Source organism: Petromyzon marinus, chromosome 53, assembly GCF_048934315.1.
Source record: "Petromyzon marinus isolate PM22_M1 ecotype Great Lakes invasive population chromosome 53, UKy_Petmar_22M1.pri1.0, whole genome shotgun sequence".
NCBI classification, from domain to species: Eukaryota; Metazoa; Chordata; class Hyperoartia; order Petromyzontiformes; family Petromyzontidae; genus Petromyzon; species Petromyzon marinus.
The window spans coordinates 6,298,893-6,324,036 of record NC_133719.1 but is presented as its reverse complement, the minus strand read 5'-3'; the positions used below and the strand labels follow the sequence as shown (position 1 = coordinate 6,324,036).

The 25,144-nt window shown below is 49.3% G+C and overlaps 1 protein-coding gene across 4 annotated transcripts in view; it reads left to right on the top strand.

The window, feature by feature from the left end:
* Window positions 1-25,144, top strand: part of LOC116953866 (muscarinic acetylcholine receptor M1-like) — a 197,055-nt gene that overhangs the window by 156,242 nt on the left and 15,669 nt on the right. For 2 of the 4 annotated variants that reach the window (XM_076051965.1, XM_032974143.2), the window contains one exon: window positions 19,078-24,966. The exons of 1 other annotated variant lie outside the window; for it this stretch is intronic. In XM_076051965.1, coding sequence (XP_075908080.1) covers window positions 19,550-21,523 — 1,974 coding nt within the window. In that variant the 5' untranslated portion in view covers window positions 19,078-19,549 and the 3' untranslated portion in view covers window positions 21,524-24,966. Of the gene's footprint in view, window positions 1-12,678; window positions 13,009-19,077; window positions 24,967-25,144 lie in introns of those variants that run through there. One more of the 4 variants, XM_076051964.1, reaches the window with a different exon arrangement.

The window sequence follows — 25,144 nt, the reverse complement described above, 5'->3', positions numbered from 1 at the left end:
AAAAAACACGTACTTACGTCAAGGTACACAGCGCAGGTGAGGCAAGGCGGGCACACGCCTTGAATGAATAAGCAACAAGCTTTGACTTAAAACTTTGGTGACAGCAGGATTTCGTGTTCTTGGTTCTTTCGGTAAAGTCGCGTGGATAGAAAATAAAAATAAAATAAATTTAATTAAAAATAAATTACATTAAAAACAAAAGCATCCGCCTGATGGAGGCCGCTTGTGTTGCGACCGAAACGTCGTGGGTTTTTTTTGCTTTTATTTTTAATTCAATTATTTTTGTAAAAAAATTTTTTTGTGTTTTCTCTCTACGCGACTTTACCAAAAGAACCAAGAATATGAACAAGTGCAGTGTCAGCTCAAGCCGCATAGCACCACGGAGCTCGCACTCGCTCACGCTCCATCGCACCGGGCCTTGTTTGCTCTGCCGCTGTTTGCCGAGCCCCTTCGTCACCCCACTGTGACGTCGCCGGCGCACCACACGTGGTCTCACTCGGCGCTCTCGACATTTTTCAGCCGCGTGGCCTCGTCGTCCTGCTTGGACGTCCACGTGTTTGTGCGGGGATGGGGTTTGGTGGTGGGTTTTTTATTTCTACCGCCCGACTCTGCCCGTCGAGTCTCAGCTCCCGAAGCCTGGAATTGTCATTCTATCGTGTAATTAGAGAACGCTGGGTTTTTTTTTTTCGCTTAAAACTTTCGTGACTCCAGGAATTCATATTAATTCGTTCTTTCGGTAAAGTCACGTAGATATAAAATAAAAAAATAACAAAAAACTATTTAAATGAAAGCAAAAAACCCACGACGTTTCGATCGCAACACAAGCAGTCTTCATCAGGCGGAGAGAAATGATAAAGACCGCTTGTGTTGCGATCGAAACTTCGTCGGTTTTTTGCTTGCAATTTTACATTTTATTTCATTTTTAAGTTAATTTTATTTTTATTTTATTTTTATTTTCTAGCTACATGATTTTACCGAAAGAACCAAAGAAGATTTTTTTTCTTCCCTGCATTTAACGGTTGTTCGTGTCAAACTTGTTGGGCTCGCAATCGGAAACCTCGCACGTTCAAATACATTTTTACGTTTTGGTTTTATGAAATATTTGTTTTGGGAAGGTAGGGATTTTTGCCACAGTTTTACCCCGATGTGTGATATCAGTGTCGTGTCATGATCCTTGCGGATCTCTTATAGTGTTAGAGCACGGACCTCTGGTCCACATTGTAGAAGGCGGCAACTTTCCCACCCACTCTGCATATGAGATTAATGTTCGTCGCATGACAGTCAAACTGATGTTTAGTTCTCAGAGCTGGAATTTAGCCAAATTAAGTGCACAACCAAATTTTATGTGATGGGCTTTTTGCGTGTGCAATCATCGGCAACTGGGCTGAGACCTTCAACTCTTGAGGACCCAGGATATCAGCAGTGCCAGTTCAGTGCTCTGACCTGTTGACCTCTGAGACACACGGCCATCTCAATTTTATTTTATTTCAGTCATGTGTGCCCGTTGTTGTTGTTTGAAACCCAATCAGGGCCCAATTCAGGCGATCATTCCTCCTGGGTCGACAAAACGAGTTACCCCTTTGCGAGAAGTCGTCAGTTTTTGTCCTAAGGAGAGGTCACCTTCCGCAACGGCAACGTGGAATTTCCACCATTCGTTCAGGGTCACGGGCGTAGATGACCTTTGGTGCCATTGCTCGTTGTGGGCAGGAGGAGGCTTTGGTTTGTCTTGGCAATTTAAAACCGCTTGATTTGTTCTAATTAAACCTAACCTTGCCCGCTCTCGACTTCTCAAAAGCTGCACATTTTCAGCCAGGCTTTCCCAGCGTGTCCCAAAGCATTTGCAATATTGCGGGATTTTGGTCCGGTTTAAAATTGTTCTGGCCTCACGCGTTTCTCAACCACACACGTAAATCCACGCGTATGCTTGGGAGGTTACCACAACGAGTGGTTACCACTTCTCATGACACCGACCTTCTCATGTTGCACACGCACCATTATGATTATGACCGGCAAGGAAACCCAGGTCGTTGGGAATTGTCGCGCAGTGTGCGAAACAACGTGCAACCGCTCTACGACAACGGCAGTAACGGGGACGTAACCGCTGAACTTGTGCCATGCTCAGTTGCACCCTGAGGCCATCGCGTGAAGCGAGGTTCGCTGGCAAAGCCCAGCTTTTAATGTGTTAACTCATTGAGATGGCTGGCAGAGGCACCGCCGGCACTCACTCCCCACGGTACCAACTGCTCTACACACACAAAGGCAAAGATCCCCCAAGCCTCAAGACTGTTGTTGACAAGCGCTGTTAGCGAGCACCAATGAAGGCCGGCACGTCGCGCTGGGGTTACTCATTTGAGGCTGAGTCGATCTAGGGGAGGCCCAGGACCACCTATCAAAGTGTAACTGACAGCTGCCACCACCGAAGTGCATTTTACGTGGTCGGATTTTGGACGCGAGTTAATTTACCCCCCTCCCCGCACACGCCCCCCCCCCCCCCCACCACTCTTCATCCCGCAGAGCTCAATTCTCAAATCCTCGTTAAACCAACAACAAAATAATGACGGCCAAAAAATAAATAACATCACGGCGCGCCGAGAGAGAGAGAGAGAGCGAGAGAGCGATGGGGGAGGGTCGTTAGGAAGAACCCGTTCCGTGAGCTTCGCGGGCCACGCTTTACGCAAACGAACCGGGCCCCTCTCGAAACACAGGCGAGCGTACGGCAAATATAACCATGGGGCCCCCGCTCACCACGGAACAATGCACAGATTCGTGGAGACCAGGCCGCGTTAACTCTTGCGCTGGGCAGCGTTTACGCTCGCCCAAAGTGACCGGACTCGAGACGCATTGCCGTCGTTACACAAGGTGCTTCAAATAAACGTTAACAATACCACGAGACCTCCTTTGGCAGTGACAAGATATAGGAATAGGTTTTACCCTTTTAACTGGCACAAAAAACTGACACCTTTATTCAAGGCATCATGTTTGCAATAACCACAACACAAGCAGTCAAAATCAATACTCTGATAGTGCGCTGTTTTTGAGTTGTACGCCTTTTGGCGTCTTCTGGTCCAACACCAATGGAGACTAGGCTCTAAGAAAAGCTGTCTCGGGTGTGGACCAATCAAATTCAAGGACTTCCATATTATTATCAGAGTTGTCTTTTTTGTTTGCATTTTGACTGCTTGTGTTGTGGTTATTGCAAACATGATGCCTTGAATAAAGGTGTCAGTTTTTGTGCCAGTTAAAAGGGTAAAACCTATTCCTATATCTTGTTACTGGCAAAGGAGGTCTCATAATGTACATGCTCACCCCGAGCCCTCAATACTCTGATAGTGTGCTGTTTTTGAGTTTTACGCCTTTTGGCGTCTTCTGGTCCAACACCAATGGAGACTAGGCTCTAAGAAAAGCTGTCTCGGGTGTGGACCAATCAAATTCAAGGACAGTGCATATTATTATCAGAGTTGTCTTTTTTGTTTGCATTTTGACTGCTTGTGTTGTGGTTATTGCAAACATGATGCCTTGAATAAAGGTGTCAGTTTTTGTGCCAGTTAAAAGGGTAAAACCTATTCCAATACCACGAGAATTGTGTCGCCTCCGGGCTCTGGAGATCACCTGGAGAAGATTCCAGGCCACGCGTCGACAACGATGGCGAACACGTGGAAGACTCTGTGACTTTTTGAAGCTGTTAACATTACAGTGTATTATCCGTTCCATTAAAAACTACAGTCCCATATTAGTGTCAACATTATATTCTTGGTTCTTTCGGTAAAGTCACGTTGAAGGGAAACAATAAAATGATGACTGCTTGTGTTGCAGTCGAAAGGTCGTGAAAAATTGTTATGTTTTATATATTTTTTTTCATTATTTTATTGTTTCCCTTCTACGTGACTTTACCGAAAGAACCAAGAATATGAATCACTGCAGTCACGAAAGCTTTAAATGAAAATGTAGTGTAAACATTGTTATGAAGCACGCTGTACTCGGAGCTTGCGTGTCTCTGTCTCTCTCGCTCCCCGTGGTCGCGTGGATTTCGTTTCGCCAGTGCCTCTGGGTTTTTCCCCTCCGCATTTAGAACCACGCGTTTCGACGATTTTGAATATTTTGACATGGCATCACAGTTGACCTGCTCTTCCCTTTATGTCTGAGATGCAGTCAACAGTGATGTAGTGGTCAGCACCACACTGAACTTGCAATCCAGAGGTCGGTGGCGTAATTTTCTTAAAACCCCCTCCGGCTATGTCCACCCAGCGGTTATAAATCGATACACCGCAGTTCGTCGATGAACTCGCACGTGGTGGGGTGAACCGTGGGTAATCCCACCTCTTCCAAGACACGGTTGGAGGGTCGCTCTAGACCAGTGGTTCTTAACCTTGACTGCAACCTTGCACCCCTTTGGTTCTCAATCGTAAAAAAAAACAATTATAATGTTACATTTTGATTTAAAGCTTTCGTGACTGCAGTAATTCATATTCTTAGCTCTTTCGGTAAAGTCACGTTGAAGGGAAACAATAAAATAATAAAATATATATAAAACAATAAAAATTCTCACGACGTTTCGACCATAACACAAACGGTCGTCATCAGGTGTGTCGGTTTGCATTATTGTTTTATATATTTTTTTTATTTTATTGTTTCCCTTCAACGTGACTTTACCGAAGGAGCTAAGAATATTATTGTGTTATTTTATTATTGTGTTATTTTATTTTATCAATTTATTATTTTATTCTCATTCTACGTGGTGACTTTACCGAAAGAACCAAAGAAGATGAATCCTTGCAGTCACGAAAGCTTTAAATCGAAATATAATTATAATGTTAACAAATACATGGGTATGATGAAACGACTTAGTTGTATGGGCGTGCCCGTGCTCAATTCGTGTTTCGATGATTTACCTTCGACAAAAGATGTGGCCATGGCTCGCATCGCCAGAAAAGGCATCTCGTGCACCCCCAGGGATGCACGAGAGGCCCTTCTGCCGACAGTGTTGTGAGCCAGCGATTGCAGGGCCGCACCTTTAGATTGTTTTTTTTACGTCTGTTGCCATGCACGCAACTGCCACGCGTTACACTTGTTAGACATTTCCAATCCACGTTGTTTCTTGCAGCCCATTACAAGTGTACAGACGTAACTAGTCATGGAGACACAACAGAAGTGGTGTTGGCTTTGTTGTTGTTGATGTTGTCGCTCTGTCTTCACCTTGTCCCCTGGGTCTCAATTGTTACTCCACCGCACCTTCGATTGGGCACGGTTGGTCACGTATGGTGCGAAAGAAGTTCCTCATACATACATATGACGTCAGTCCACGGTTGCTGTTGTTGTTGAGTAGGTGATCCCCCCCCTTCTACTTTGCACATTGTTTGATGGTCCTTTAGAGTGCCCGAAAGATCAATTTAAACCGGTGAACTCTGGACCCAGAAGTGTACCTGTTTACTACACAGCTGCCCCGCGAAGCCTTTAGTAAATCGTCGGGGCAAGTGTTGTTAGCGAGCACCTATTAAGGCCAGCGCAAAGGCCGGCACCGTGTCCAGCCACCTTTGTCCCCGCCAGCGCCAATGTACACGCGCTGCAACATTTAAGGCCGAGTCGACCTATTGGTAGGCCAATCACCGGTTCAAATATTCACCGCCGACTGATGCGAGTTTTGGACGGGAATTGAACCCGGGATTTTTCCAGGTTCATAAAAGCACGGTGCGCTAAGCGCTATGCCACCGCTCCCCATACCATTCACATCCCCTCGACCTACAACACAAAGACAAAGATCATCCCCTCCACCCCACGTATAGCCGTAACGCACACAATGCGTATACCAGTCCGTGCAGGCGCTGTTAAAACGTGAGCCGGTGAATGAACAACACGTGGCTTTCTTTGCTACATTATCTCGCCCATTATTTTACTGCGACTATTGTGTTTTGGCAGCAAATTAGGGCAAATCATGAAATTACTCTGTTCTTTTTATTTTTTTAGGGGTGGGGGGCAGTGGGCCCCAATATTTTGTCCAATTAACGAAGTGTCACGCTGGTTGCTCGTTGTCATCAGCGCACAAGCGACGGATTGCAGGGACGCTGCGCACAACCCAACGCAGTTACCGACGAGGCGTTACAGCCAGGCGAGGTCATTATAATTAGAGGCATCGTTCACAATACAGGCGACAACATTTCATTAATTCCAACTTAAACACGCGTTACTCTGTTGAATACACATTAGGCCCCCGTGGTTAAAATGGAAACATTTTTTCTGAGTACTTTTTTTATTAAATAAAATCTTGTTTGCGCGTGGGATTATTATATTTTCTCTCGGCGGAAGGATACGGCGTTGAGAGGGGGGGGGGGGGTACTGATCGCTACGATGACCTCATCGCTCGCGGCGCAAATCGAAGACGCACGTGCGCGGTCAGGTGGATGCCACCAAGCCGCGCGTCCGATTGTCACTGCACCTCCGATTAGCCGCGGTTGGCTTGCCGTACAGTGCGAAAGAAGTTCAGCGTGCCCTACATTGCATCGCTTTGCTTTTGCGGTCCACGGGACGCGCCTGCCTTGCCCTACGCAGCGGGTGAACGCGCCACAACGCCTCACCTTGAAGCGCTCCATGCGAGTGGCGTGAGGCTGGGTAAAGTGTGGGTACTGCACCACTTACAACGACGTCTGGCTTGGCTTTGCTGGCCCTTGTCGCCGGCAGTAGCCGTGAGCGAGAAATTCGCGGAGCGTGCTGCGTTTGTTTCGACTGTGAAGAACGCTCAAGAGGTTAAGCGTGTTCCAGTCGGGACAAATTCATCAGTATCGACGATGCGAGAACTGGGGGGTCCATATGTTACTGCGTATTGACAGCTGCTAAAGGTTGCGCTATAGATCGTGAGGCAGACAAGTGCGTTATTAAATTCTTGCGATACCGGGGAGATGAATTTCAAAAAAAAACCAGCTGCATCTCATCATCATCATCACTATTAAACACGGAGGACGGTTGCCCAAATGCCCACGTTATTAATTTCTCGAGGTATTTTAAAATACGGCGATGGAATAGTTTGAATTTGCAATGCATCTTTGCGTTGTGTCTGTGCGCGCGTGCGGGGAGCGGTGGTGCAGCGGTTCAGCGCACCTCGCTACGAAACCCGCTTACCCGGGTTCGATTCCCGCTCACGGCCAACGCCAGTGACGATTCACCTGGACCGGTCCTGGGCCTCCCATAGGTCGACTCAGCCTCAAATGAGTACCTGGTGCGGTGCTTAAACATCGCCACTGGGGTGACAAAGGCCGCCGGGCGTGGTGCTGGCCACCCACCCCCTCGTGTGCCGTGTCGGTCCTTCATAGGCGCTACTCGCAAACGGCAACCTGTCCATGTATTTGTGCGACGAGTTGCTTGTTCAGCTGCTTGCGAATGAGACGGCGATGATTTGACGCCTACAGTCTGCGCTACTCGTTAACAGGGGGGGGGCGGCGTCTTCGTCGCTTCGGTAATGATGTTCCGCCCGCTACCTGAACGTCCTCATTGAAACTCAAATGCCCTTCATTAAATCGGGGAGCCAACGGACACACTGGATGCATACCAATGCCGTAGCAATGACCCGCCATGCCGCCACTCGGTGACGGTTACGTCACCGCAGTGCCTGTGCCAGGCCACGTGCACGTTGAGGCCACGCGAAGTGTCGGAATTCTCGCTGACAGGAGGTCACGGAACTGACCCAGGTGCCACGGGTTGACTGACTGAGATGACTGGCAGATGCACCAGGTGTGCCCCCACCCCCCTGCTGTGCCAACTTGCTCCTCCGCCCTCCGTTGTTGTTGGAGGGCGACCGCCTCCAACTGCCCAGTAGCGTCCTTCACGAGCCTCTTTCATAGACACCGCTGGTAGCATTCTTTGGCAAGTCCACTCAGCTCAACATCCTCTCGTACTGCATCAGTCCATCTGTTCCCCAGCCCTGTGTCGTGCCCGTTTAGCCCCCTCTATCCGGCCAAACAGAAGCTGATGGATACATACACACATACATACACATACACACATACATACACACATACATACACACATACATACACACATACATACACACACATGCACACACACATACAAACACACGGACACAAAGACAAAGACTCCCTCACATAGGCTTTAACAGACCATTGGGGCAAGTGCTGTTAGCGAGCACCTATGAAGTCCGGCACGCCACATAAGAAGAGTGGGAAGACCAGCACCACACCCGGACGCCTTTATCTCCCCAGTGCTGATGTTTTGGACCCATTAATACATTCGCCACGGTTGTTGGTCGGTGGGTTCGTAGCGAAGTGCGCTAAACCCTGCACCACCGCTCTCCACACACAAATACAAAGATCTGCCGTGTAGTCTCAATAGACTGTTGAGGCAAGTGTTGTTAGCACACACACACATACACACACGGACATATGTACAGGTGCACGAATACAAAAACAAAGACAAAATTATCTTTGGTTAAAATAAAAAAAAACAATTGCTTGGTGCTCATTCAGAAATGTGAATTCCACAATTCCATGGTAGGGACCAGTTCGTCTAAATCATGCCTTTCCACAAAAGCAGCATCCTTGTTATGCATCCCATGATGATCTATTTTGAACTCGTAAACTTCTGAGCGTGAGTCAAACGATGCCCGCTGTTCACCCAAGAACGCCTCATCGAGCCTCGGGACCCATTTTCAAGAGCGTCCCCGCGTTGAGACGTTAGCTCAGTTGTATTGAGTGAGTGACCGAGCGAGTGTCTGTAATGTTGGGTTACCCAGAGAAAAGCCACGGTGAATACTTGCTTAGAAGCATCTGTTGTTTTTGTTGTTGTTGTTGAGGCAATCATAAATTGCCCTGCCAAGCGTAATTTGCCCATAGTGCAGTGCGTGACCAGGAATTGAACCCGGGTGTTACTGGGAGCTGAGTGCATTTCTCAGCTAAGTACCATTGCACGACTTTTTTTTGCACGCACGCACGCAACGCGGGCACAGAATCACAAGGCGTACAGACATGTGTCAAATAAATACAATGCGCAAACATCCACCGCTGCTATGATTGTGTGTGCAAAGGCTTGGGAGTAAGTGGAGAATGCAAGCAGGATTTGGGAGAGAAGGCACGCACTCCGTGTGTGCGTGTATCGTGAAAAGAGAAACACACACACATTGCTGGTATCATAATTACTAAAGGCAAGTACTCGTAATCCCATGTTCAGCGGGTGCTCAGATTACCGTTACTGAGCATTTGCCGGTCAATTACTTCAGGAACACAATTGGAGTCGATTAAACTGAACGGTGAAATGGGTGATATGATATCAGCGGCTTGTGTGAAAATGGTACATGGAAAGCCAATACAAATTAGCCTACAGTCAAGACTATGTTATTCATTTTTTTCCAGTCATGTGGGTTGTTTGACCATACTTCACTAGCCTGGTCATTGTCGGTTGTCGGCAAGAGACCTACACACTGGTCCAGATATCACTCGCCACTGATGTAAGCCGTGGCCAGGAATCAAACTCAGGTCGTCGTGTTCATAGCGCAAATGTGCTAATCACTGCGCCACCAGTGGTGTGCTAATTTTAAGCTCAGTCGACCTAGGGGAGGCCCAAGACCGGCTCAAATTATTGCCACTGGTGTTGGCCCTGAGCGAGAATCGAACTCGGGTCGCCAAGTTCGTGGCGCGGTGTGCGCTAACCACTACACCACCGCTCCCCACAGCCCACCAGCACACGAGTCCATTTCATCACTCCATCTCCACAGGCGTTGGTCCCCTCCTTCACGCTTGGCTGCCACTCTGATCATCCTCGCTCATCGACCATCTAGCCATGACGCGTCCTGCCAAAGCCCGCCTGCATTTCTTAACAGTCAATCTGAATCTGATGTCTCTGCAATGCGCAATTTCTCTCATCCATGCAAGGCCGTAGCCATGGAGTCAACATTGGGGGGGGGGGGGGGGCAAATCTTCCAGGGGGTCTGGGGGTCCTTCCCCAGAAAAAAATCTAAATTTGAAAACGAATTTCCTGCCTAAAATATAAAAAAATTCACTAACACATAGAATGGACTTTATTTTTTTACAATAATGTCTACTAGTGTATATTGTATTACATTGCTCTGTTTTTTCTTTTTTACCTTTTCTTGTTTCATTGTATGTAATGGCAGAGATCAGGGATTAATGAAGTACAACCATAACCACAATCATGTAAACATACATCTATTTTATAGCAATATATTGGGGGGGGGGGGGTATTTTGAGCATATTTGAATATATGTTGGGGGGGGGATGTGTCCCCCCCCAATATATATTATAATTACGGCCTTGCTTTCACGTGTTCCTCTTTCTATCTCTCGGTGGAATTCAAAAGCGTTCATCTCCCCACGCGGCCTTTGCACAACTTTTCTCCTTTTGCGAGGCCTCTCGTTCACGGCCCTGCAGCATCCGCCACAGCAGGAAGCTGGCACTGACTCGGCACCTGGCCTGAAATCGGGCAAAATAGTCTGTCAGAACGGGGAGGGGCGGGGGGGGGGGTGGAGAAATTAATGCTGCTGTGTGTAATTTAAAGTAAAATATTAAAGTTTTTTTTTTATTGTCGAATTTGGACCGCGATGCCGGCACACACAATTTAATGACGTCACGAGATCTTTGACGTTTTACATTAACCACGGTGCCCTGCGAGGATTAGAACCGTGAATCCCCGCAGCAGGCGAGCGGTTCGTGGTTTGAATCGGGCGGTTCCGTGATTTGAATCCGGCAAGGTGTTGCCGTTCCCGCTGGGGCCCTTGTCACCTGCCCATGCACTGGGCCATGTCACCTGCCCATGCACTGGGCCATGTCACCTGCCCATGCACTGGGCCATGTCACCTGCCCGTATGCTCACTCACTGTATAAAGCAAAGTACTGGGAGCATTGACGCTGGCAAAGGGGGTTGCGAGTTTGGGGAGGTGGGGGGGTCCTTGAAACCCGTTGTAAGTTTGCTCACAGGATTACAGGCAGGGCAGCTAGAAATCTGCGGAAGCCCTAAACACAAAGTGACCGGAAGCCAGTCCCCTGACGTGTGATCACTGCTCAGTGAGCAGCACACATTTCTATGATGAATCAAGCGACTGGAAGATGAGCTTGCCCCCACTGACCGAGGAGACGGAGCGATGGAATCAGTTCACGTGTGTATGTTAAACTTCTTTCGCACCGTACGTAGCCAACCGTGCTAATCGGCGGTGCGGTTGAATGTTGGGACCAGGCAATAGGCACACTGAGCCGCGTAGCTCTTTCTTAAGAAGAGACCTGGCCACAAATGATAGGTCGACGAAGTGGCGTGCCATCATCAGGTAGAAATCTATAGCAGCCAAATACTCTAAACGCGTCTTTCTAACTGTGGAGGGGAAAAGCGGAGAAAAATCCAAGCGGCTACGGGGAGAACACGCACACTCCAAATATACAGCAGCAGGCGTCAGGGTCGGGATCGAACCCACGATCTCCTGCATACCAGGCGAGGTAGTTAACATCCTGCGACTGTGACGCCCCAATAGGTTAATGTGCAGGATCGTGAGAAATCGTTAGATATTCCATGCGCATGGATGCTTGTTTTTCTTTCTGAAAATAACAGCAGCAACAACAACAACAACCAATGTTGATTGCCCCTACACATTAGGCATGAGATGATTGCATTGGTTCTTTGATATACATTTGATTCTTAAGGTGTATTATACGGCCGACAATCGATGTATATATACATGGTGTGCTAAAACGTTACGTCGATGCTAGAGGAGTGAGGAGTAGCAAACAAACGGAACGGATGGAACATGTTCCGACCGAGGAGATGGGCCGATTCGATCCGCTCACGTGCTGGTGGATTATTACATCGCATAATCGTAAGAGGTGAACGACGACTTGGGGAGGACCTTCATCCAGCAGTGGATTGACCATGGCTGGTGATGGTATATGTCATGAAATAATAATGTATTTGAAAGGTTACCTGTTATTAATCCTAAATTACAATATAATACATAATTTAAACAGCAAATAATAACCATATATGGTAACAAAAAACATTTAATAAAAAATTCAACAACACTAACATTATAATCTTAGTTCTTTCGGTAAAGTCACGTTGAAGGGAAACAATAAAATAATAAAATATATATAAAACAATAAAAAATTCTCACGACGTTTCGACCATAACACAAACGGTCGTCATCAGGTGTGTCATTATGCAAACCGACACACCTGATGACGACCGTTTGTGTTATGGTGGAAACGTCGTGAGAATTTTTATTGTTTTATATATATTTTATTATTTTATTGTTTCCCTTCAACGTGACTTTACCGAAAGAACTAAGAATATGAATTACTGCAGTCACGAAAGCTTTAAATCACAACACTAACATTTTCGCAGACACCACACTTTCCTCCCAAACCGGTCCCTGAACATAACATCAGAAGTGTGTGTTTTACTTATTTACAGTAATAAAACTAGTCTACCAGGCTTTGACGCGTCGTCCCAATGTCACGAATGCAATCAGTCGGTACAGCAGCAGCAAGTCCAGAAGCAAAACGCACTGCCATTGAAAAAATAAAACACTTCTCAAAACTTGTTCGTTAAATAAATCCTGACAGAGAACTTCTGCGGATTTCTAATGCCCCACTCCCCCCACCCACCCACCTACCCACCCACACCCCCGCGCGCCTCTTGAGAAAGGTGGGCATTAGCATCGCGCAGAAAGTAAAGAGTGAACAAATACATCATCACACACTACCTGCCTCCCGGGGAGGGAAGGCGACCGAGCCCGCTCCGTGGTTTTATATCGCGCGCTCCCTGCCCCCGTCTCGCTCCACCTGGAGGAGGGGGATGACAGAGACCTCCTGGCCGGATCGTTCGTCCTGGACGCGCGCGTTACCTGACGGTTACAAACCAGCAGCGGAGTAACGGAAGGAGGAGGTGGAGGAGGATGCGCGGAAGAGTTTCCGACAAGTTCAAGGGTTGTTCGCTTTGCTCGCCCGGCAGCATCGCGCCCCCGTCAATGCCTCCGATTCGTTCGCGCCCCGTGGACTTGAACAGGTTTGGAGCTCTCGGCTCGGCTCGCACGTTCGCTGGGAGGTTTTTTTGTTGTTTTGTTTTACCCCCCCCCACACCGCTGCCATAAACGCGGCGCACGTAGGAGGTGTGTGGGTGTGTGTGTGTTGGGCCTTCAGTGCAGAGTGTTGTTAGCGAGGGCTGGGGGCGAGGGGCACTGAATTGTACTGGTTGCGGGACGGTGAGTAACGTTGGGCACTTCGTGGGTCGGAATTGTCTGAACGGCTGCGCTGGCGGGGATTTGATCATCGGCGCGCGCTACGCCCCTTCGTTATTGAGCGCGCGTTGCGGGAGAATTCCTCGTCGAGGCGAGACAACACGCGTGCCTCCGTTGGAAGCTCGTCTCGTTGTGCACCCGTACAGGCGTCGCTTTTGTCAATCCCCCTGCTGGATTAAGGCCTCCCCACGCACCACGTGGAGTTCTGGGGGTCCTTTGACCGTGCCTCACAGCGCTGGTTGGGTGCGGGCCGGTGAAGTTGTGGTGCCCAGGACCGGTATCGGATATCGCTCGACCCTCTTCCTTACCCGGGGCTGGAAATGGAAACCGGTCGCTGATTTCTTCGTAGAGACGAGCGTCAACCACCTTGTCACCGCTGAATACGCCTGGTCCAGGGGAAGCCGCTGGGTAGTGGTTAGCGCTCAAAATTTCAGCTGGGGTTTCAAACTCAGCCGATCATTCCACCAGGGCGTCAATAAAATGAATACCACTTTGTGACGAAGAAGGAGGAGCAGCGGTAATCATTTGGAGAAACTGGCCCGTACCAGAAGAACGTGGAATTTCCACCACTGGCACGGGGCCACTAGTGTAGAGAGATGAATGCTGCCCCATTGCTAATCTGAGCAGTGATGCGCTGTGACTTGACGTGGGAAACACATCTGATTTGGTGCGGCATCTCGCTAAAAATAAATCTGGCATCAATTAGAACAAATATATTTTTAAATAGCCATGATGATAATTGCGTTTTAAAAATAAAAAAAAATCACATCTGGTTTTGTTCATGAATGCTTTAAAATCAACTCAAACAACTCGTAAGAGAAGAGGGGGCATGCTGCACGAATTCGGCAGTCGTGGCTACGCACGTGGCCGCCTGCAATCCAGCGCTGTGTGGTCAGCAGAAGCGAGGGTTGGTAGATCACTGGACAGATGTTGTCGTGAAACTCCCTTGCCGTGGGCGTCGTGGTTGCTATACCTTGGTTTGCTGAAAGAAGGTATTATACAGCACGTGGACTAATCGCCATCTGGTTCCACCTGTACGGGGATAGGGTGGTGTGTTGCCCCTTACATTATAATGTCGCACTCGTTACACAAAAGCGCTTGCCACAATTGAGCCACAATACCTCGCTGATCTCGTCAAGGAGCGTAAACCATCATCACGCAAACTCCGATCATCGCAGCAGCAGCAGTTAGCGACGTTTTGCTCGCCATCGAATGAAAACGGCGGTCACCGCATCGCGCGCTTTCAGATGCGTTTCTGCGGCCGTCTGGAAAGCTCTTCCTTCCGGTATTAGGAAGCCACTGGAGCTATGCACTTTCAAATCGCCTAGATTGACAAAACTCATTTATTAATAACTGATTTGAAGCTTTCGTGACTGCAGGAATCCAGACTCTTTGGTTCTTTCGGTAAAGCCACGTAGGTAGAAATAAAATAAAATAGTCCACGTGCTGTATAATACCTTCTTCCAGCAAACCAAGGTATAGCAACCTCGACGCCCACGGCAAGGGAGTTTCACGACAACATCTGTCCAGTGAGCCACCAACCCTCGCTGCTGCTGACCACACAGCGCTGGATTGCAGTCGTGGCCACGTGCGTGGCCACGTGCGTGGCCACGACTCCCGGATTCGTGCAGCATGCCCCGTCTTCTGTTACGATTTGTTTTAGTTAATTTTAAAGTATTCATGAACAAAACCGGATGTGATTTTTTTTAATTTTCAAAACGCACTTATCATCGTGGCTAAAATAAAAAAAAACAGTTTTTTTAGATTTTATTTCTACCTACGTGTCTTTACCGAAAGAACCGAAGAGTATTTGGAACTGCTTTTCGTGTTTAGTTTGATGTCCTTCCCCCCGCACCTCCGATTAGCACAGTTGGCTACGTACGTACGTACGGTGCGAAAGAAGTTCAACACATGCGTACATGCAAGGCGTGGGTTTTCTCCAGGTGCTCCGATTTCCTCCCTCGTGTATGATGAACTCATGATGAATTGGCTGAAAGCATCTGGAAGAAAAAAAACACATCCCGATGTAGCAGGACCCTCCTTCAAAAAAATATTCCCTCTGTGGCTCTCCTAAATAAATAAGTACATCTGAATTATTATAATAAGATTATTTTTGAAATAAAAAAAGAACAGCACTTTGTTCCGTGTGCCAGGGTTCGATGCGCACAGCATCATTATCATACCTTTCAAAAACACAGTGGCACCAGTAATGAAAGGAGTGCTATTATGAATCTGTTCACGGGGCAATCTATTACTGGCTATGCAATTAGCAACTTAATAGTTTATTTTTTAATAATACCCAGTGCAGGTGCTCTGTTGCTGCTCAGTGTGTGGATAATCATTTTCATTTACTCATTCAATGCCCTACCTTTTAAATGTTTTTTTTTATCGCTCAGGGGTAATTGTTCATGGTAATTTGTATGAATGGAATGTGTATTTGTGAGTGTGGGTGTTTGTCTTGAGTTTATGGAGTGGTGGTGCAGCGGTTAGCGCACTGTGCTAGGAGCCCGGTTGCCCCAGTTTGATTGTGGTCCATTTATGTATGGATGTTGAGCTGACTTTGCACCGTACGTAGCCAACCGTGCTAATCTGAGGTGCGGGGGAAGGACAATCAACTAAATACGAAAATCAGTTCTAAAGAAATTAGTTTTCAATGTAGATTTTAAAGTGCATAGCTCCAGTGGCTGCCTAATTTCGGAAGGAAGAACGTTCCAGACAGCCGCAGAAGTACATCTGAGCGCGGGTCACGGCTAATATCAGTGGCGAGCAACATTATAACCTGTCTTCGGCCTCCCCGAGGTCAAATCAGCCTTAAATGAGTACCTAGTGCCATGTGTTTCAACATAAACATCGAGGAATTCTGACCACACCACCCCCTCATGCGCCGTGGTGGCATTTGCATAGATGCTTGTCAACAGAACTTGCCCCAACAAACCGGCGCAAGCTATACGGGGGATCTTCGTGTGTCTGTCGAGGGAGTGGAGGTGCAGGGATTAGCACACTGCGCTACGATCCTGGCAACTTGCGTTAAACCCCCACCCGGGGTCTATCAGTGGCAAAAGGTATCTGAACCTCCCTTAGATCAACTCAGCCTTAAATAAGTGAGTGCCTTCTACGTGAATTGTGAGCATCAGCCATGGTGAGACGAAAGTGGCCATGCACTGCTCTCGAATGCCCTGCCAGCCTTAATAGGTTCTCACAAGCAGGACTTTCCTGTGTAGTGTGGTCAAGCAATTGGTTCATCTTCGCAATGGGGGGAGCGACAGTCCACTGAACGGTCAGCGCATTGCGTCATAAACCCAGCGGCGATTCCAGTGACATCTGAATCGCCACTTGTGGACCGACCATGCCAGCAGAACTCTTAAAACCAACGACCCTCACCACGCAGGCTGCTCAAGTGTGGTCCAGCAATCCATTGATCTTCGCAATGAATACTCTCGCCGCATTTTGTCGTTGCTTATTTATTTTCACCGCCTTCGCCGCGTCCGCGAAGCGCCTTGAGGCAGTCCGTCACGCGAAGAACGCTACACAGAGCAAGGGGTCAATGGATCAATTGATGGGGGGGGGGGGGGGGGGGTGGTAAATGATAATAATAATCCCCATAGCCGATGGGCCATCGGGCGGCCTCCTTGCTCGCACTCGATTTCACAAAGGGGTGGAAGATCCAAATTGTATCAACGTTGTGATTAACTGTCGAACGCTATAACAAGAATGCACCATAATTGGCACAGCCAATTACAGTGAGGGAAAAAAAATATTTGATCCCCTGCTGATTTTGTACGTTTGCCCACTGACAAAGAAATGATCAGTCTATAAATTTAATGGTAGGTTTATTTGAACAGTGAGAGACAGAATAACAACAACAAAATACAGAAAAAGCATGTCAAAAATGTTATGAATTTATTTGCATTTTAATGAGGGAAGTAAGTATTTGACCCCTCTGCAAAACATGACTTAGTACTTGGTGGCAAAACCGTTGTTGGCAATCACAGAGGTCAGACGTTTCTTGTAGTTGGCCACCAGGTTTGCACACATCTCAGGAGGGATTTTGTCCCACTCCTCTTTGCAGATCTTCTCCAAGTCATTAAGGTTTCAAAACTGACGTTTGGCAACTCGAACCTTCAGCTCCCTCCACATATTTTCTATGGGATTAAGGTCTGGAGACTGGCTAGGTCACTCCAGGACCTTAATGTGCTTCTTCTTGAGCCACTCCTTTGTTGCCTTGGCCGTGTGTTTTGGGTCATTGTCATGCTGGAATGCCCATCCACGACCCATTTCCAATGCCCTGGCTGAGGGAAGGAGGTTCTCACCCAAGATTTGACGGTACATGGCCCCGTCTATCGTCTCTTTGATGCGGTGAAGTTGTCCTGTCCCCTGAGCAGAAAAACACCCCCAAAGCATAACCTTTCCACCTCCATGTTTGACGGTGGGGATGGTGTTCTTGGGGTCATAGACAGCATTCCTCCTCCTCCAAACACGGCGAGTTGAGTTGATGCCAAAGAGCTCCATTTTGGTCTCATCTGACCACAACACTTTCACCCAGTTGTCCTCTGAATCATTCAGATGTTCATTGGCAAACTTCAGACGGGCATGTATATGGGCTTTCTTGAGCAGGGGGACCTTGCGGGCGCTGCAGGATTTCAGTCCTTCACGGCGTAGTGTGTTACCAATTGTTTTCTTGGTGACTATGGTCCCAGCTGCCTTGAGATCATTCACAAGATCCCCCCGTGTAGTTCTGGGCTGATTCCTCACCGTTCTCATGATCATTGCAACTCCACGAGGTGAGATCTTGCATGGAGCCCCAGGCCGAGGGAGATTGACAGTTGTTTTGTGTTTCTTCCATTTGCGAATAATCGCACCAACTGTTGTCACCTTCTCACCAAGCTGCTTGGCAATGGTCTTGTAGCCCATTCCAGCCTTGTGTAGGTCTACAATGTTGTCCCTGACATCCTTGGAGAGCTCTTTGTTCTTGGCCATGGTGGAGAGTTTGGAATCTGATTGATTGATTGCTTCTGTGGACAGGTGTCTTTTATACAGGTAACAAGCTAAGATTAGGAGCACTCCCTTTAAGAGTGTGCTCCTAATCTCAGCTCGTTACCTGTATAAAAGACACCTGGGAGACAGAAATCTTTCTGATTGAGAGGGGGTCAAATACTTATTTCCCTCATTAAAATGCAGATCAATTTATAACATTTTTGACATGCGTTTTTCTGGATTTTGTTGTTGTTATTCTGTCTCTCACTATTCAAATAAACCTACCATTAAAAATATAGACTGATCATTTCTTTGTCAGTGGGCAAACGTCCAAAATCAGCAGGGGATCAAATACTTTTTTCCCTCACTGTAGTAAGGTTTGTCACGTGAACGAAACGTGTCAATTCGTTACTGGTACAGCACGCCGGTATGTTGGAGAGTAACCCACAACATTTACAATTCGAGTACGATGTTTTGTTGGTAATTGCAACTAGCATCATCAGGCAACAGCCAGAGTTGTGGAGAAATCCTCCTGTTTCGGTCTTAAATACAGGGGATAAATGTGATGTCGTCACTTGTGAGCCAATCAGGTGTGGAGGCCAGGGGTGGGGGGTAATGTATGAGTTGATTTAGTTGTGTGTGGCATTTACCTTTTAATCTCTGCATCCTTTGAGGAACCTTACTAATTGTTTGTGTCGGGTGGTGGAGGGTTTAATGAAACATTTATATTTACGCGATCTAACCCACCTCCCCCCCCCAAAAAAAAACCCTCTATTTGGATGTTGCTCGCGAAAGCCTCGTGTGTGTTAAACTAACAAGAATGCTGTTCGCTTCTGCGCACAATCCCCACACTTTTATTTCAGAGTGCCTGTGTCACGAAATCAACGTCACTTGGCAGCGTCATCTCTCAGAGCTCTCTCGCAGTGAAACCCTGAAGGGAAACAGAAAACAAGTTTTAACACACACACACACAAACATAAATACACACGCGCACACACATGCGAAACAAGTTCAACATACACACATATATAAACATTCTCGCTTACACGCAAATGCACAAAAACACGCAGAACACACGCACGCACAATCACAAATGCATACGTGCACATCCGCATAAAATGCATACGTAGATATACACACGCACACAAACACACATATCAATACACACATACCACTCCACAAATATACACATACCAACACACACACACACACACATATACCCCAACACACATAACTCACGTACACAGAGATACACGCACACACACACACACGCGCACCAACACTTACACACACACACACACTGCTCACATACGACTCAGGGACGGAGCCCGAACCATGGTGACCGTGTCCGGGGAGCTGTTCCTCAACATCACGGGCGGCAGAGGCGGTGGTGCGATGCGGGCCGTGGCTGAGAACATCTCACGCGAGCTGCTGAGGATGAACGAGAGCCAGGCGACTCACGCCCTGGTGAACAGCACGGCCTCGGCGGCGGACGACGACCGCACGGTGCCCGAGCTGGTGCTCATCATCGTGTTCACCACCATTGTCAGCCTGCTCACCATCATCGGTAACATCCTCGTCATGCTCTCCTTCAAGGTGAACAGCCAGCTCAAGACGGTCAACAACTACTTCCTGCTGAGCCTCGCCTGCGCCGACCTCATCATCGGCGTCTTCTCCATGAACCTCTACACCACCTACATTGTCATGGGCCGCTGGGTGCTGGGCCAGGTTGCCTGCGACCTGTGGCTCGCGCTCGACTACGTGTCGAGCAACGCGTCCGTCATGAACCTGCTGGTCATCAGCTTCGACCGCTACTTCTCCATCACGCGGCCGCTCACCTACAGAGCCAAGCGCACCACGAAGCGCGCGGCCATCATGATCGGCCTCGCCTGGGCCGTGTCCTTCATCCTGTGGGCGCCCGCCATCCTCTTCTGGCAGTACTTCGTCGAGGCGGTGCCGGACTCGGAGGGCAAGTGCCAGATCCAGTTCCTGTCGGAGCCCATCATCACCTTCGGAACGGCCATCGCGGCCTTCTACCTGCCCGTCACCATCATGTGCATCCTCTACTGGAGGATCTACAAGGAGACGGAGAAGCGCTCCAAGGAGCTCGCCGGGCTGCAGGGCTCCGACACCGACTCCGAGTCGACGGGGCAGCTCGTGCTGCACGAGAGCCGCTCGCGCAAGTCCAGCTTCAACGAGGTCTACGTCAAGGACAACGGCGGAGGTGGAGCGGGAGGTGGAGCGGGAGGAGCGGCGGGCGCCGGCGGAGGTGGCAGAGACGCCGGGGGGCTGCGGTCCCCTCGCTACTGCTTCCCGGGGCTGCGCGTGTGCCGCCCGCACAAGCTCGCCGAGCGCGAGCTCAGCAACAGCGAGAGCTGGCGCAGCCACGGCGGCAGCGGGGGGCCCTCGCCGAGCCACTCGGCGCTCTCCGAGGAGGAGGGCTGCGCGCCCGAGCGGCCCAAGTCCATCTACACGGTGGTGATGAAGGCGTCGGGCTCGGGGCTGCTCGCCGTCCAGTCCTCGTCCACCTCCTCCGTGGCGATCGCCGTCTCCGCCGTCGCGGTCGCGTCGGCCGGGGCGTCGGCGCAGGAGGACGGCGCCGCCGCCGCCGCTGCCAAGGAGGCGGCCGTGCCGACGGAGACGCGGCTGCGGGCCGATGGCCACTCGGCCGCCACGTCGCCCGTCGAGGCCTCCGCCCACCCGGAGCGGGACAAGCGGCACAAGTTCCACCAGCGCTGCTGCAAGTTCCCCGAGCAGTCCGGCGCCGCCAACGCCGCCGCCGCCGCCGCCGCCGCGGCCTCGTCGTCCTCCTCCTCTCGCGGCGGCAACGGCAGCAGCAACAGCGGCGCCGGCGGCGGCGGCGCCGGCGGCAAATCGCCGCGGCCGCAGTTCTTGCACGGCCAGGCAGTGTCGTGGAAGCACGACAAGAAGACGCGCAAGCTGCTGGCCAAGGCCAAGCGGCACGCGAAGCCCAAGAGCGTGACGCTCATCAAGGAGAAGAAGGCAGCGCAGACGCTGAGCGCCATCCTGCTGGCGTTCATCGTCACGTGGACGCCCTACAACATCATGGTGCTCGTGTCGACGTTCTGCGACGACTGCATCCCCGTCGACCTGTGGCACCTGGGCTACTGGCTGTGCTACGTCAACAGCACGGTGAACCCCATGTGCTACGCGCTGTGCAATCAGAACTTCAGGCGGACCTTCAAGTGGCTGCTGCTGTGCCAGTGGGGCCGCAGGAAGAAGAGGCAGCTGCAGGACCAGAAGAAGGTCATCTTCTGCAAGAAGATCACCAGGGACGCGAGCACATGAGCGGCGGCGCAGGTACGGGACGGTAGGGTGGGACGGAGTCGTAGGAGGAAGGCATGGCGAGTCAATCAACGAGGACTCGGGCCCTTTGCCGTTCGTTCGTGCCACCAGCGCAAGGGTGGCCGCGCTAGGGGAAGGCGGAAGGCCAGCGAGCCGATGCCGGAGACGGAATCGGAGGCGGCGCTGAGGATGTACGGTGGTCGTGGTGCCGTGCTTGCGATGGCGAGAGAAGATCGCCGGCTGTGGCTCGGTATTCAGACAACTCGAGCGGGTTGCCGTGTGGAGGAAATAAGAAGCGAGAAAAAAAAACGAAAGCATAAAACACACGTCGTTTCTCTGTATAATTCCAGTGTACATAACTTTGCTGTATATACGTAAAAAAAACATATCTATATATGTGCTAAGATGGTATTTTTTATATTTTGTACTATATTAAGATGTAGCTCTGCTTGTAATGCAGTAATCGATAAGGTGTGGTTTTTAAACACTCGACACACGTGTGAATTTAGCCGCGGCGCTTCGAGTACGGTCAACGGTTGCCTGCGTCCGTAACGCGGATCCAGACTGGAATGCACTTCTTGCAGGTCGGTATATTTGCGAGTAAATTTCGTGACGTCGTTGCTGCTTTGAATATTACCCGTGAACAAAACGATCGCGAAGTCACCGCCGATCCTCGATTCTCTCCGTTGGTTGAAGGAGCTTTGGGGGATTGGGGGGGTGGAGGAGGGGGTTCGGATTTTCCCATCAGATGAACGAGGGGACGCCTTTGCGGCGACAAGTCAGTGGCAGTGCACCGGCAGTCGCTTGCGATCGGGGGGGGTGGGGGGGGTAAAGGGGCCCTAGCGGTTACGAAGACGGCGATGAGAATCGCGCTGAGACGTGAGCTATTCGTGGTTTTGCCGAAACAATATGAGGGGGATGCTGTTCAGTTATATTTGTACCGTTTTTTTGTGTCGTCACCGCAAAGCGCCCGCAGGTCTCCTCTTTCCTCGTTAGTTTTTTTGGCCGTTGTCATCCAACCAAAAACTACTTCTTTTTTAATCACAGTGAAAGATGTGAAATGTAACTTTGGATGAAAAACGCCGCAAGTGTTGCACGTTTGGCATATCTGACGATAACGGGGGGGTGGGGGGGGGGGGTGAGTCGTTTGTTTTGTTCAAGCGTTGAATTAGAGGTAGATACGTTTTACAATTTCAGGCAATGGCAGCGGTGAAATAACAAATTCTGCCCGAGTTATAATTTTTTTTATTTTTCACCCTGTTCAACCGGCGTCGCTGAACGCGAGGCGGGAATGAGGTTTTTGAACCCGTGCCCCCTACGTACCTACTGCTAGCACGAACGCGTCTCCCAGCATTTATTTGTTCAGCCAACGCCATTCCACGCCACTTCCCCGCGGTCAAAACACGACCCAGGTACCTTGACAAAACACGACGCAGGTGTGGCTACAGTCGCGATGTCGGGCCAGGTTCGTGACGATTTCGGCCGGCCGCAGCCACAGCCACGGGCTTTGTTTTCCCCCGGAGGCGGCTAACGTGACTGGGTACATGCTGGGGGGAGGGGGCGTAGCTGCATTATGCCCCCCCCCTCCCTCCCCTCTTTTTTCCCCACGTAATGCGTCGGCGTTGTTGTTTTATCGCCCACGCGCCACGTTCATTTCAGCGTTTGAAATGAACGCTGCGTGAAGATGAGACGGTTAAACGACTCCCCAATTAGCGGTCTCGTCTCGGGCGCCTCTCCTCGAACAGTTGCCAAATTCATTTTTTTCCCCGGCAATTGTCCTCGCCAGCTTCAAACAGCAGCGCTTGACAGGTTATTCGCCGGTCGCTTTCTGCCGAGTTAATTGCGCGAGGCTGTGTTTAAAAATAATCCATTACCCATACCCTCCCTGCCTCGTCGAAACACGAGTCCTATTTTGAGACATTTTCAAATGACCGTATTCTCCTGATTACAAGTCACTAACCCCCCACCCACCCACCAGACCCCTGCCGTAAATAAAATAAAAAAGTTGAGGATGCGTCTTAGAATCAGCAACGTGGCCTTTATTGCCGCCACTTCCACCATAATTACCGTATTCTCTGAATGATAAGGTGCACATTGTTTTTCCCTTTACCCCAGGCGTCCACTATTTTTTTTTGCTTTATATTTCACGACCTTATGTCTCGCCCCCAGACGTTCCGTTGGTGTTCTTTTTTTTTTGCATAACTGTTACGGTTTTCTTAAATGACCCCCAGGTTTTGGGGGGGGGGGGGGTGCTCGCTTACTTGCCTGAGCGTTCTACAATCTGGACAACACGGTATTAGCCGTGCTCGTACAAACAAAATTGAGCCTCCCGCTCTTCCTTAGTCACATCACGAGAATTGTTTACGTCAAAGGCATCCTTAATCTCAACCTGCATTAGTTGTTGGGGTTTTGCGTTTGGGTGTTTGTTTAACTCTCACAGCTGAGCTCCTGACTGCTCTCTTAATCACGGCTGTCTTTAATTTGAAAACAACAACAAAAACGACTTGAAAGCGGGTTCTCTGGCCTTAGTGTTACAGGTGCCTGAAAAGGGGAGCGAGCACATGCGCTGTGGAGACACTCGGTGGGACGGAGGCGAGCGTTGGAACTCCGAGCCCCGTGGTGGTCGTAACCAAGAAGGGGAGACAAGTCGTGGGGTGTGATGGCATCGCTCACGACACCGTTTGGCAGAAGGGCCTCCACTGGATGGGGTTCTGAAAAAGAGCCCCCCCCACTAGGGAGGTATTTAGCCTTCTCTTCCACGCCGACACAGACTTCTTCGAAGCGTTGATAGCAGCCACGTGTCACGCCACCCATTTGCTGAGGAGGGCCGGTTACCGGGACGGGCATTGGAGCGGCACTTATAAGTCGGTAATCGAGTGGAAGTCCTAAAGCCAGACGGTGATGGTGGTCGCGACGATGATGATGATGATGAAGAGACTGAGTAGGGGTCTGGTATTAACTGTACAACAGTTGTGATTGCGAGGAGAGGCGTGCTGGCATCAAACGGCATTGACCATATTGACCTCTTGACCTTTGATTATTTTGAAACTGTAAAACTATCTTCACAGGTGTGGAAATGTAATTTTTTTCGGTTGCTGTCCAATTGGTATTAAACTGCCAAGGAGTTGGTCAATGCTTTCTTTAAATAAACTTCCACACGCACACGGATAGGATTAACTTGACAGCCCACATTTTATATCTACAATCACGTGAAAAAAAAGCTAAGTGGGAGTTATTTAAATACAATGTCATTAATGTCTGTGAGTTACAGTCAAAGGTTTTTTTATCACAATTTTGAACTGCAAGCTGTCAAAGTCAACAGAGTTTTCCTCAGACTTGTTTGACAGTTTAAATCCTATGCGTGTCCTGCAAACCTCAAAGTGAACTGTTGCAAGTGATGTTTTATGCTTTTTTCCGGTAAATAAATGAATATTTTCATTAACAAATTTGGCATGCGCGATACGGTGCTTTCAATTAAAACTAAATCGCGTATTTTTCCTTTTCATTCATCGAGCGAAGAATATTCATTCATGATGAACGTCGGAAAAACGTACCCGTGGCATCACGTGCTCAAGCCGTTGCGTCGAATGGCAACGTTTTGATTTCAGCGAGAACCGCTCACAA